Source organism: Salmo salar, chromosome ssa09 (genome assembly GCF_905237065.1).
Source record: "Salmo salar chromosome ssa09, Ssal_v3.1, whole genome shotgun sequence".
NCBI lineage: Eukaryota > Metazoa > Chordata > Actinopteri > Salmoniformes > Salmonidae > Salmo > Salmo salar.
The window spans coordinates 111,736,633-111,749,654 of record NC_059450.1 but is presented as its reverse complement, the minus strand read 5'-3'; the positions used below and the strand labels follow the sequence as shown (position 1 = coordinate 111,749,654).

General features: G+C 42.1%; 1 protein-coding gene across 1 annotated transcript; it reads left to right on the top strand.

Annotated features, from left to right (window-relative positions):
• The first annotated feature begins 2,522 nt into the window (after window positions 1-2,522).
• LOC123744704 (E3 ubiquitin-protein ligase RNF169) lies at window positions 2,523-12,771 on the top strand. Its single transcript, XM_045724318.1, has 5 exons — window positions 2,523-3,354; window positions 3,943-4,013; window positions 4,700-4,809; window positions 5,051-5,153; window positions 11,502-12,771. Exons 1-5 carry the CDS (start codon window positions 2,967-2,969, stop codon window positions 12,723-12,725), a joined length of 1,896 nt encoding a protein of 631 aa, XP_045580274.1. The 5' UTR covers window positions 2,523-2,966; the 3' UTR covers window positions 12,726-12,771.
• The last annotated feature ends 251 nt before the right edge of the window (window positions 12,772-13,022 follow it).

Genomic DNA, 13,022 nt, shown 5'->3' with positions numbered 1-13,022 from the left:
GAGTTGTGTTTGGCCACGCAGTTGTGGGTGAACAGGGAGGACAGGAGGGGACTAAGTATACACCCCTGAGGGAACCCAGTGTTGAGGATCAGCGTGGCAGACATGTTGTTGCCTACCCTTACCACCTGGGGGCGGCCTGTCAGGAAGTCCAGGATCCAGTTGCAGAGGGAGGTGTTTAGTCCCAGGGTCCTTAGCTTAGTGATGAGCTTTGTGGGCACTATGGTGTTGAACGCTGAGCTGTAGTCAACGAACAGTATTCTCACATAGGTGTTCCTTTTGTACAGGTGGGAAAGGGCAGTGTAGAGTACGATTGAGATTGTGTCATCTGTGGATCTGTTGAGGCGGTATGCGAATTGGAGTGTGTCTAGGGTATCCGGGAGGATGCTGTTCCCCCTCAGGAGACTGAAAAGATTTGGCATGGGTCCTCAGATCCTCAAAAAGTTCTGCAGCTGCACCATCAAGCGGATCCTGACCGGTTGCATCACCGCCTGGTATGGCAACTGCTCGCCATCTGACTGTAAGGCGCTACAGAGCGTATAGCCCAGTACATCACTGGGCCCAAGCTTCCTGCCATTCAGGGCCTACATAATAGGCGGTGTCAGAGGAAAGACCAAAAAATTCTCAGAGACTCCAGTCACCCAAGTCATAGACTGTTTTCTTTGCTACCGCACGGCAAGCAGTACCGAAGCGCCAAGTCTAGGACCAAATGGCTCCTCAACAGCTTCTACCCCCAAGCCATAAGACTGCTGAACAATTAATCGAATGGCCACCAAACTATTTATATTGACAACCCCCCCCCACCCCTCCATTTGTTTTGTACACTGCTGCTACTCGCTGTTTATTGTCTATGCATAGTCACTTCACCCCTACCGACATGTAGAAATGTCCTCGACAAACCTGCACCCCCGCAAATTGACTCGGTACCGGTACCCCCTGTATATAGCCTCATTATTGTTATTTTATTGTGTTACTTTTTATAATGTTTTACTTTCGTTTATTTGGCAAATATTTTCTTAACTCTTCTTGAACTGCAATGTTGGTTAAGGGCTTGTAAAGTAAGCATTTCACGGTAAGGTCTACACTTGTTGTATTCGGCGATTGTGACAAATAAAGTTTGATTTGATATTGATAAAAGTCACCTTGTCTAAGAGAGATTTACACAGTTATCAAAACGTCACACCAGGGTAAGCCTACACAAAACACAGTGCTTATTTTAAGTGTTACTAAAATCACCTATGGGAAAAATGAATGGTGGAAAAACGATTGGAACCATTTCCTTGGTTGACCGCTAGGTTTTATGGGTATTGTGACTCATACTGTGGTACTATATAGGATTTTTTTAGTACATGTGGTGTGCTGGGTAGGTGGCGCTGGCATTTCCTAAACTCGGTCCTCAGGACCCTAAGGGGTGCACATTTATTTTTTTGCCCTAACACTACACAGCTGATTCAAATGATCAAAGCTTGATGATTTGTTTATTATTTGAATCACCTGTGTAGCGCTAGGGCAAAAACCAAAATGAGCACCCATTGGGGTCCCGATGACCGAGTTTGGGAAATCCTGCCCTCGGGGCTTGGCTTATGCAGGCTATTCCAAGGCGCGAACTCTGCTAATCCGGTAAGATAAATCAAGCACACCCAATTTGTGTTCCTCTGCTGTCGTTGATGCATTGAGTGACTGGGGGGGATTGTTTTCAAACATAGAGATAGGGACAGAGACGGAACCCCACTCCCTCATTTTTGGGGGGTTAAATTACAGTCAATTAGGCACAGATAGGGCCCTACCTGTGAAGAGCAAAACGCCCATTTGTCTCCAAAGTGCCCTTTTCGGTGGTGGTATACAAAACATTTTCATCTATGCTTCAGAACCATAAGGCATATTTTGATTGTTGACCAATGACTAATCATCGCACCTTGTTTAATTTCCTCCAGTTTTGCCTGGCAAAAACAAGCAGGCCTACGTTATCATCCAAATAAAATACCATTTAGAAATCTACTACTCATTCATAGCCAGAAAAATAGGCTACCTGAGGTATTTGATTGACAATTTTCATATTTCAGATAGGCCTAGTTTGGGAGGCTACTGGCAATATGCCTAAAGGTGAGCAGCTGTAAAAATCGCACTACCTTCAATATTATGCGATGAAGATGTAACATTCTGGCAAATGTATTACGTTATTTGTGAGAAAGAACAGGGTTTACAGGCTGGCAGCCTGAACTAGCACTCTGCAGGCAGGCATTAAGAACATCCTCTCCATCCAATCCGGCAACCTCTGCTATAAGTAGTCTGTGTGATTTTGCTTGCTCTGGACTCCAGAGAAGTGACATGATATATCTCTACTTGAGATTGGCTGCTAACATGAATGACTTTCAGCTCCAAATGCAGGTCTAAAACGCAGTTTATTTCTGTAGCCTATCTTGCGTTTTGAACATGCATCACTGTTTATGGCGGTAATGACATTTGGGAAGCAATTGTGTGCGCATGTTCGCATTTGCTGACGCGCGTGCATGCACGTTTTTTGCTACTCGCTTTTGAGGGTCGCTGGTCAAAAGTTTGAATACATGATAGTGGTAACATTTGGGTTGGATATAGTAGTGGTAGGCTACAGTATTTATTGCAATCTTCAATTTAACTGGAATTGTGTTGGTCATTGTTAGTAAGTGCATAATTTATTCCAGTTCAAACTAGTTTAGCAAAATACTTTACTCATCATATTGTGCTGCTTTCCCCTTTTATTGTAATAATTGCTTAACAAGTTACTGATCGCGGTAGTGGGACATTTTTTTGGGGGGGGGTGCCCTTTTTTTTTTTTTTTAGCACAAAAGGTAGACCAGACCCAGCTGATATTACGCTGGTATCTATAGAACCACCCCCTTACGAAGATCGGAACTGACAATGGTTTTCAATGGTAAACGGCCTGAGTAACTTATCTTCATTTATCAACCATCTTTGGTAGGGAGAGACCAATGAAAATGGCGGCGACAGGGTCTGCCAGATCCACTAGTGGATTAGGGCAAAAATGCAAAGCCAGGCCCGCCGATATGCTGAACACTCGGACACATTCACAGCTGCTGACCCTGGACGAGGCAAGGTGTCCGGTTTGTTCGGAGATTTTATTGGAGCCCGTAACTATGCCATGTAGCCACTCGGTGTGTCTGCACTGTTTCAAGCGGACTGTGGAATTTACCAGTTTGTGCTGTCCTCTTTGCCGGCTGCGAGTATCCAGCTGGGCCCGTAAACAGTCCCGGGAGAAAAGCCTAGTGAACATTGAACTTTGGGAAATTGTTCGAAAGAGTTATCCACAACGATGCAAGAGGAGAATGGAGCAGAGAGACCGTGAGACTAGTGGAGAAGGTACGCTTTTTTGACAACAATTCCGTTTTAGGCTGTTCTGTAGGGTACATACATTTGTGTATGTTGTAAGGATTTTGTCCAGTGTATTTAATTTGTTTCCTTTTATAGGCTACCTGCCATTATGATCACGAACACAAAGTAGGAAAGCATGTTGGCTTTTTTATTCGCGGCATAAAAAACATTTTATCGCGGCAAACATTGCAACTGACAGTGGTTAACAATTGTGTTACTTTGTTTTACAATGATATAATTAGGAATTAGAACGTTTTCTCGTACATTGTAACACATTCTATTCAACTCGGGTCTATGCGTTCTTCCGTACGCGCCTTGGATGGTCATTCCATAGAACCAATAGGCTGTTGTACAGACAGACAAGGCTGGACCAGTCAGTTCTGATATACTATTCTAAGCATAGAAAGTTTGGCTGTGACTTGCCTAGACTTGGGGCTGGGGTGTTTTTCAATGTAATATGTTACGGAATTTTGTGAGTACCTGTTCTATCCGGTGGTTCCCAAACCTTTTTGACCCAGCTCTTGTTTTGAGAAAATTTGAGTGATTTTGATCATTTAAATGTTTTATTTTTCTCAGAAATGTTCAGCTCGCCTGCTCACGTATCCAAATCTGGAGAGATCCGACTGGAGTATGGAAAGCAAGTAAAGGTAATATTGTAATATGGATTATTATAAACTGGGTGGTTTGAGCCTTGAATGTGGTATATCATACCATATACCATGGGTATGACAACATTTATTTTGAACTGCTCCAATTACGATGGTAACCAGTTTATAATAGCAATAATTCACCTGGGGGGGGGTGTCCTAGCTCTCCACATTGGGTCGTGCCTAAGAACAGCCCTTAGCCATTGTATATTGGCCATATACCACACCCCCAGGCCTTATTTCTTTTTAACATAGTTATTTACAGAAGTGTTGTTGTACAATGCCCCTAAATCCCTCAAAAGGAGAACTATGTGTTTGAGACTTAAATTAGAGAACATTTTAATACATTGATATCATCTTATTCCTATTCTCAAATTCCATTGTTGTAGATGGGCACACAACACATTGATTTCAAACAACCACAGGTCATGTGAATGATCCCTTGGGTTCAGTTACTATCAGTAAGAAGGAATTTTTATTTTTGAGTTACCAATGAATGAAGAGAAAGAGGGGAGGAGGAAAGTCCTCCACAACAGAAAAGAGGAATGTGGAACACTCAAGCACTTTCAAGATCCTGTTAGTTTTATCTTGTAACAATCATATGAATAGATTGCTCCGATTGGTATGCCAACACATTGATGAATAAGTGTAAACATGATGCTGAGATGTACAGCTTTTTCTTCCAGTTCTATGGGTTGCTGTCAGACTCGGAGAATGAAGAACCCGTTGGGAAGAGAACCAGAAATGTGTCTGCATTTGTTAGAAGAACAAAGACCTCGGCAGACTTCACAAGAGAGTACTGAAATCCCCTTGCTTCTATTATCAATGTTTGTTTTGTTTTTTACATTGAAGGCTGCTTGTAACTGTAATAATGTCCTCATTATTACAGTTGAATAATCATGTTGCTCACATTTACTTAACGCTGCAGTATTGATTCTTTGCACACATAAATTTCCAAAGCCATTGAACGATTGATGTTACATTGAATGTTTTTTCTACTTTAATTCAGTTATTTACGTAGTCCACTTTTCCCTCAGTGGTCTACAGACCAATGTGGTGCAGAGAAGCCAGAGCTGTACCGATACAGAGGAGGGAAGGCGAAAAATGAGGGTGTCTACTCATCTTCCTGGACTGGACAAGGTATAAAGCTGGGCTTTTAAAGGAAGATTTTATTCCCTAAAATGGTCAGTTGTTTATTTCTGAAATGCTTAAAAAGGTCCCGAACAGTCATTCTGATTCCCATGTAAAATAGTCTTTTGAGTGACTAAAATACTGTATCACTCATATTTTGGGATAATAGAAATGCTAAAAATTGTAGACATTCTTTTCTATCATGGCTAATTTCTCTCTCATGGCTTACTACCGGGGAGTTTGAAAAGAGGCTGAGTGGGCTGGGAGTTTATATTCATGAGCTCATCTTGACTGACAGCTCTTTGAAACGCCTACTTCAAGAAACTTCGATGCAAACAACATTGAAATTGGCATGTCTTTTCTGATGCGGTTCGCAGCAGCACAAACCAATGTGTTGACATGACAACTGTCAGTTTTGAACGACCCCCCCACCCCTTTGTTCCATGCTGGCTGAAGAGCTAGCTTGCCAGTAACTAGCGAACACCAGACACAGATGAAAGGGGAGACCTAAGTATCTTTGCTATATATGAATAGTGTAAACTTTTAATGATATTTGCTGACACCCTACAGTCAAATTTTGGCACCAGTAGAGTAGCTATCTAGCTGTAGTGCCTTCAGAAAGTATTCACACTCCTCAACTTTTTCAACATTTTGTGTTACAGCCTGAATTTAAAATGTATTAAATTGAGATTTTGTGTCACTGGCCTAAAGTGCATTACGGAAGTATTCAGACACCAACTTTTTCCACATTTTGTTACGTTACAGCCTTATTCTAAAATTGATTAATGTTTTTCCTTATCAATCTGCACAGAACACCCCATAATGAGAAAGCGAAAAATAGGTTTTTAGAAATTGTAGCAAATTTATGAAAATAAAAAAAACAATACCTTATTTACAAAAGTATTCAGACCCTTTGCTATGAGACTCGCAATTTAGCTCAGGTTCATCCTGTTTCCATTGATCATCATTGAGATGTTTCTACAACTTGGAGTCCATCTGTGGTAAATTCAATTGATTGGACGTGATTTGGAAATGCACACGCCTGTCTCTATAAGGTCCCACAGTTGACCGTGCATGTCAGAGCAAAAACCAAGCTATGAGGTCAAAGGAATTGTCCATAGAGCTCCCAGACAGGATTGTGGGGAGCCACAGATCTGGGGAAGGGTACCAAAACATATGAATTATTGAAGGTCCCAAAGAACAGTGTGGCCTCCGAGCCTGCCGCCCGGCCAAAATGAGTAATCAGGGGAGAAGGGCCTTGGTCAGGAAGGTTACCAAGAACCCGATGGTCACTCTGACAGAGCTCCAGAGTTCCTCTGTGGAAATGGGAGAACCTTCCAGAAGGACAACCATCTCTGCAGCACTCCACCAATCAGGCCTTTATGGTAGAGTGGCCAGATGGGGGGGTAGGTAGGTACCTGGCACCATCCCTATGGTGAAGCATGCTGTGGGGATGTTTTTCAGCGGCAGGGACAGGGAGACTAGTCAGGATCAAGGGAAAGACGACTGGAGCGAAGTACAGAGAGATCCTTGATGAAAACCTGCTCCAGAGTACTCGGGACCTCAGACTTGGGTGACGGTTCACCTTCCAACAGCACAACGACCCTAAGCACACAGCCAAGACAATGCAGGAGGGGCTTCGGGACAAGTGTCTGAATGTCCTTCAGTGACCCAGCCAGAGCCTGGACTTGAACCCAATCTAACATATCTGGAGAGACATGAAAATAGCTGTGCAGCAACGCTCCCCATCCAACCTGACCGAGCTTGAGAGGATCTGCAGAGATGGGAGAAACTCCCCAAATACAGGTGTTCCAAGCTTGTAGCGTCATACCCAAGAAGACTGTATGTAATCACTTCCAAAGGTTCTTCAACAAAGTACTGAGTAAAGGGTCTGAATACTTATGTAAATATGATATTTCAGTTTTTTAATGAATTTGCAAAAATGTCTAAACATGTTTTTGCTTTGTCATTATGGGGTATTGTGTGTAGATTGAATGAGGGGGATTAAAAAATAAATAAATTCAGAATAAGGCCGTAACGTAACAAAATGTGGAAAACGTCAAGGGGTCTGAATACTTTCCAAATGCACATTTGCACCCTATAATTTCAAAGTAGAATGATGTTTTTTGACATTTTTACAAATTAATTAAATGAAAAGCTGAATTGTCTTGAGTCATCGTTATCTCATGCATAAAATGTTCAGGAGTAAACATTTGCTTAACAAATCAAATCTTGTCACATTTCGCCAAATACAACAGGTGTAGTAGAACTTACCATGAAATTGTTTCTTACAGGCCCTTAACCAACAGTGCAGTTTAAGAAAATACACTTAAGAGATTTACTAAATAAAGTAAAAAATGATTATATAAAAACATCTGAAAAGTAACTCCATTTGTTCAGCTGTCTTATGGCTTGGGTGTAGAAGCTGTTAAGGAGCCTATTGAAGCTAGACTTGGTGCTCTGGTACCGCTTGCCCTGTGGTAGCAGAGAAAAGTCTGTGACTTGGGTGACTGGAGCTTTTTTGGGCCTTCCTCTGACGTTGCCTAGTATATACACTACTGTTCAAAAGTTTGGGGTCACTTAGAAATGTCCTCTACCTTCTAGGCATAGTTGCAAAGAAAAAGCCATATCTCAGACTGGCCAATAAAGAAAAGATTAAGTTGGGCAAAAGAACACACTGGACAGAGGAACTCTGCATAGAAGGCTAGCATCCCGGAGTTGCCTCTTTACTGTTGACGTTGATACTGGTGTTTTGCGGGTACTATTTAATGAAGCTGCCAGTGAAGGACTTGGGAGGCGTCTGTTTCTCAAACTAGACACTCTAATGTACTTGTCCTCTTGCTCAGTTGTGCACCGGGGCCTCCCACTCTTTCTATTCTGGTTAGAGACAGTTTGCACTGTTCTGTGAAGGGAGTAGTACACGGCGTTGTACGAGATCTTCAGTTTCTTGGCAATTTCTCGCATGGAATAGCCTTAATTTCTCAGAACAAGAATAGACTGACGAGTTTCAGAAGAAGGTATTTGTTTCTGGCCATTTTTAGCCTGTAATCGAACCCACAAATGCTGATGCTCCAGATACTCAACTAGTCTAAAGAAGGCCAGTTTTATTGCTTCTTTAATCAACCCAACAGTTTTCAGCTGTGCTAACATAATATCAAAAGGGTTTTCTAATGATTTATTAGCCTTTTAAAATGATAAACTTGGATTAACTAACACAACATGCCATTGGAACACAGGAGTCATGGTTGCTGATAATGGGCCTCTGTACGCCTATGTAGAGATTCTATAACAAATCAGCCGTTTCCAGCTACAATAGTCATTTACAACATTAGCAATCTCTACACTGTATTTCTGATCAATTTGATGTTATTTTAATGGACAAAACAATAGCTTTTCTTTCAAAAACAAGGACATTTCTAAGTGACCCCAAACTTTTGAACGGTAGTGTAGGTCCTGGATGGCAGAAAGCTTGGCCCTAGTGATGTACAGGGCTATACGCACTACCCTCTGTAGTGCCTTACGGTCAGATGCCAAGCAGTTGCCATACCAGGTGGTGATGCAACCGGTCAGGATACTCTTGATGGTGCAGAACTTTTTGAGGATCTGGAGACCCAAGCCAAAAAGAATTCAGTCTCTTGAGGGGGAAAAGGCGTCGTCGTGCCCTCTTCACAACTTTCTTCTTGTGTTTGGACCATGATAGTTTGTTGGTGATGTGGACATCAAGGAACTTAAAACTCTCGACCCACTCCACTACAGCTCCGTCGATGTGAATTGTGGCGTGTTCAGCCCCCCTTTTCCTGTAGTCCATGATCATCTCCTTTGTCTTGCTCACATTGAGGGAGGTTGTTGTCCTGGCACCACACTGCCAGGTCTCTGACTTCCTCCCTACAGGCTGTCTCATTGTTCTTGGTGATCAGGCCTACCACCGTTGTGTTGTCAGCAAACTTAATGATGGTGTTGGAGTCGTGCTTGGCCATGCAGTCGTGGGTGAATAGGGAGTACAGGAGGGGATTAAGCATGCACCCCTGAGGGAACCCCATGTTGAGGGTCAGTGTGGCAGATGTGTTATTGCATACCCTCACCACCTGGGGGCAGCCTGTCAGGAAGTCCAGGATCCAGTTGCAGAGGGAGGTGTTTAGTTCCAGGGTCCTTAATTTAGTGATGAGCTTTGTGGGCACTATGGTGTTGAACGCTGAGCTGTAGTCAATGAACAGCATTCTCACAAGTCACCTACGTTGCAATCAACTTGCAATAATAGTGTTTAACACTAGTTTTGAATGACTACCTCATGTCTGTACCCCACACACATACCATTTTCTGTAAGGTCCCTCAGTCACGCAGTGAATTTCAAACACAGATTCAACCACAACGACCTGGGAGGTTTTCCAATGCCTTGCAAAGAAGGGCACCTATTGGTAGAAAAGAAAGCAGTTGCCGGAGAGAAAGGAAACCGCTCAGAGATTTAACCATAAGGCCAATGGTGACCTTTAAAACAATTAATTTAATGGCTGTGATAGGAGAGAATTGAGGACGGATGAACAACATTGTAGTTACTCCACAATACTAACCTAAATGAGAGTGAAAAGAAGTAAGCCTGTACAGAATAAAAATATTCCAAAACATGCATCCTGTTTGCAATAAGGCACTAAAGTAAAAGTGCTACAAATGTGGCAAAGAAATGAACATTATGTCCTGAATACAAAGCATTATGTTTGGGGCAAATCCAAAACAACACATGACTTCATATTTTCAAGTATGGGGGTGGCTGCATCATGTTACGGGTATGCTTATCATCGTCAAGGAGTAGGGCGTTTTTAGGATAAAAAGAAATGGAATAGAGCTAAGCACAGACAAAATCTTAGAGGAAAACCTGGTTGTCTGCTTTCCAACAATAACCTAAAACACAAGGCCAAATATACACTGGGAGTTGCTTACCACTACGTTCCTGAGTGGCTTTGTTACATTTTTACTTAAATAGGCTTGAAAACCTATGGCAAGACTTGAAAATGGCTGTCTAGCAATGATCAACAACCATTTTGAATAATTTAAAAAGAATGTGCTAATATTGTACAATCCAGGTGTGCAAAGCTCTTAGACTTACCCAGAAAGACTCACAGCTGTAATTTGCAAAAATGTCTAAAAACGTGTTCACTTTGTCATTATGGGTTATAGTATGTAGATGGGTAAGACATTTTGAATTCGGGCTGTAGCACAACAAAATGTGGAGTAAGTCCAGGGGTAAGAATACTTTCTGAAGGCACTGTATACAAACCACGCACCTCCGCAAACTTGCCTTCTCCGCTGTTGGTTACAAGACGGTACTTATTTAAATTAGATAAGAGAATATCATAGTTAGGGTGATGTCCAATGTTTCCTCTAAGCTGTGTGTGAGCACAGGACTGCAGGGCAGAAGAAATGCCAGGCCGCGCAGAGGGGCAAGAAATTGAACTTCCCTAAATTCACCCCATTAGTTTGCAATCTATAGATCAATGTTTTTTTCTGTGATCAACATTATCAGTCCCTTTTCAATGCAACAAACCAAATCTAACTTTCCAAAGATTGAGTCTGTGATTTTGTTGTGGGCATAGCCAGAGCGCAATGCAGTACAATTAGCTCGGGTAGCCTGTGAGGGGTCTTTCAATAACCTGCCAGTGAATGAATGCGCTTTTCAGATCAGAGCTGCGCATGTTAACATTTATTGATATTGTTTGCTAGTTAGTGAGTTATTAGCCCAGTTATAGGTCTGTATAGGTCAGCAATGGGGAGTTACTGCTTCCTACAAGAGCACAGAACTTGTAGGCTACATTTTAAGCTGTCTTTAAAAAGGGGCAGTGTTGTATTTTGAGACTGGCTTGAATATGCAAATAAGCCAGTAGGCAGAGGGGTAGCCTACATTGTCTAATTCTCTGTATGGTAATAATAATACATTTTATTTTGTAAAGTGATTTCTTGCATCATACAATGCAATTTACACTCACCTATTTGGCCCATGGTGTCAGACCAAGTAGAAAATCATACATTTATGTCAATCCCTTCATAATGTTAAAATGTTTTTAAAAGTCTTATGAAATGTAGGCCTGTAATTTGCTCAGTGCCTCAAAAACTTTGAGGGAACATTGGTGATGTCACCCTATCCATTTAATAATCCTGTCTCCTTGAATCTAAGTGTTTGACATGGGATGGGACCAGTAACTTTATGATCAAACTTGATCAATGTAGAAGCAACAGTGCTTTGGTCATCATACTTTGATCTGGTTTCATCAAAATCATCCAATTTCATGAAAAATATGATTTTGACTTCATGACCTTTAAAGCATTGCTCTTCCTTTTTTTTGTTGGTTTGTTGTCTCTGTACAGGCAAGTATTGCTCTCAGCTACAATGCAGGAATCCTTCTGTCCTCTGAGAACAGCCGATCTCTTTCGGCACCCATAATTGTCCAAGACAAGAGGCATAGCTGGCGAGGCGTCGTCATGGCTTCATCAACACCTTTTATGGTTCCCCAGTCGAAACAGGAGAGGTCCATTAGCCCTGAGAGCAATGACAGTATCTCTGAGGAGCTGAATCACTTCAAGCCAATAGTGTGCTCGCCGTGCACCCCACCAAAGCGACTACCTGACGGGCGAGTGATGGAACCCACAATTGTGAAGTCCACCCCCCGGAACTTATTCCGCAGCCTGGAGAGGCCCACCAGCTATGAAGCCAGCCCTACTATCCTCCAGAAATGGAAGCAGATAGAGGTGGACCGTCAGTCTGTCAAAGTGACCTCGAAGGGCACCGTGACCAGCCCCATAAACGAGGACCTTGTTTTCAAACCAAGCCCCATAGAGAAGAACGGCAAGCCCTGTAGCTGCGCTCTAGCAGCAAATAAGGGAAAAGAACACTTGGGTAGGTGTGCCAAGACTGATTCCTTTGGGGAAGACACTGAAATAACCTGTATACATAATAAACAAAGACTGATATTTTACCAGGCCATTGGAGAGACAGCCCTCCATCAAAAACAATTCAAGTTTCATACTCCATTTGTACCTTTAAACAGTGAGGAGACTGTAACAGAGTGTGGGGTTTCTTCAGAGTCTGTGGTGATACCTGTATCACATTGTGGACCAACTTCAATTAATCAAAATCCAACCTCAGTCCCACACAATATTAATGCCAGTGTTAGGGGTTGCAATCTTAAATCAAAGGACTCACAGGATCAGAGAAAATATTTGGACAATAAAAACTGTGCCCAGAACAAACCTACCTCAAGGAGGGGCAAGAAGAGGAGCCAGAAGACCAAACACCTGGAAGAGACAGAGTCTGGACTCAAGAGGCCAAGATCCCAGAGCCAAAATGGTTTCAATATAGAGTGTGCACAGGCTGACCTGTATTTTCAACAGGTACAGCAAGAGAGCGAGGATAGAGAGCTAGCGTTGAATCTTCAAAGACAGTTTGACAGGGAACAGCAACAAGTAGACAAGCAAAAGACCACTTTTGACAACTACTTTCTCCGGTCCTGCAGTGAAAACAGAATCGAATGCAATCCACGTAGATCAGGAAGAATTTCCAAAAGGAATGAGCACTTTTATTGCAATTATTAAATGGTTATTCTTGTGCTTTTTTTTTTAAATAAATAAATCAGCCAACTTCTTGCATACAAGAACTATACTATTTTTGTTGACCATGTTCCAAATTCAGTGCTTTTAAAGATTAACTTAGATTTAGTTTCTACGAACATGATTTTGCTGAACATGATTATTTTCTTCTCGTTTGCAGTTACTCGTGAAAAAATGTAAAAACACTACATCATATATTTCTGCAGTTAATGCACTGAGAAAAAACGTAATGATTTACGGCATGAGGTTGTGTTGATTCATACTGTGCAGACACTTGAAAAT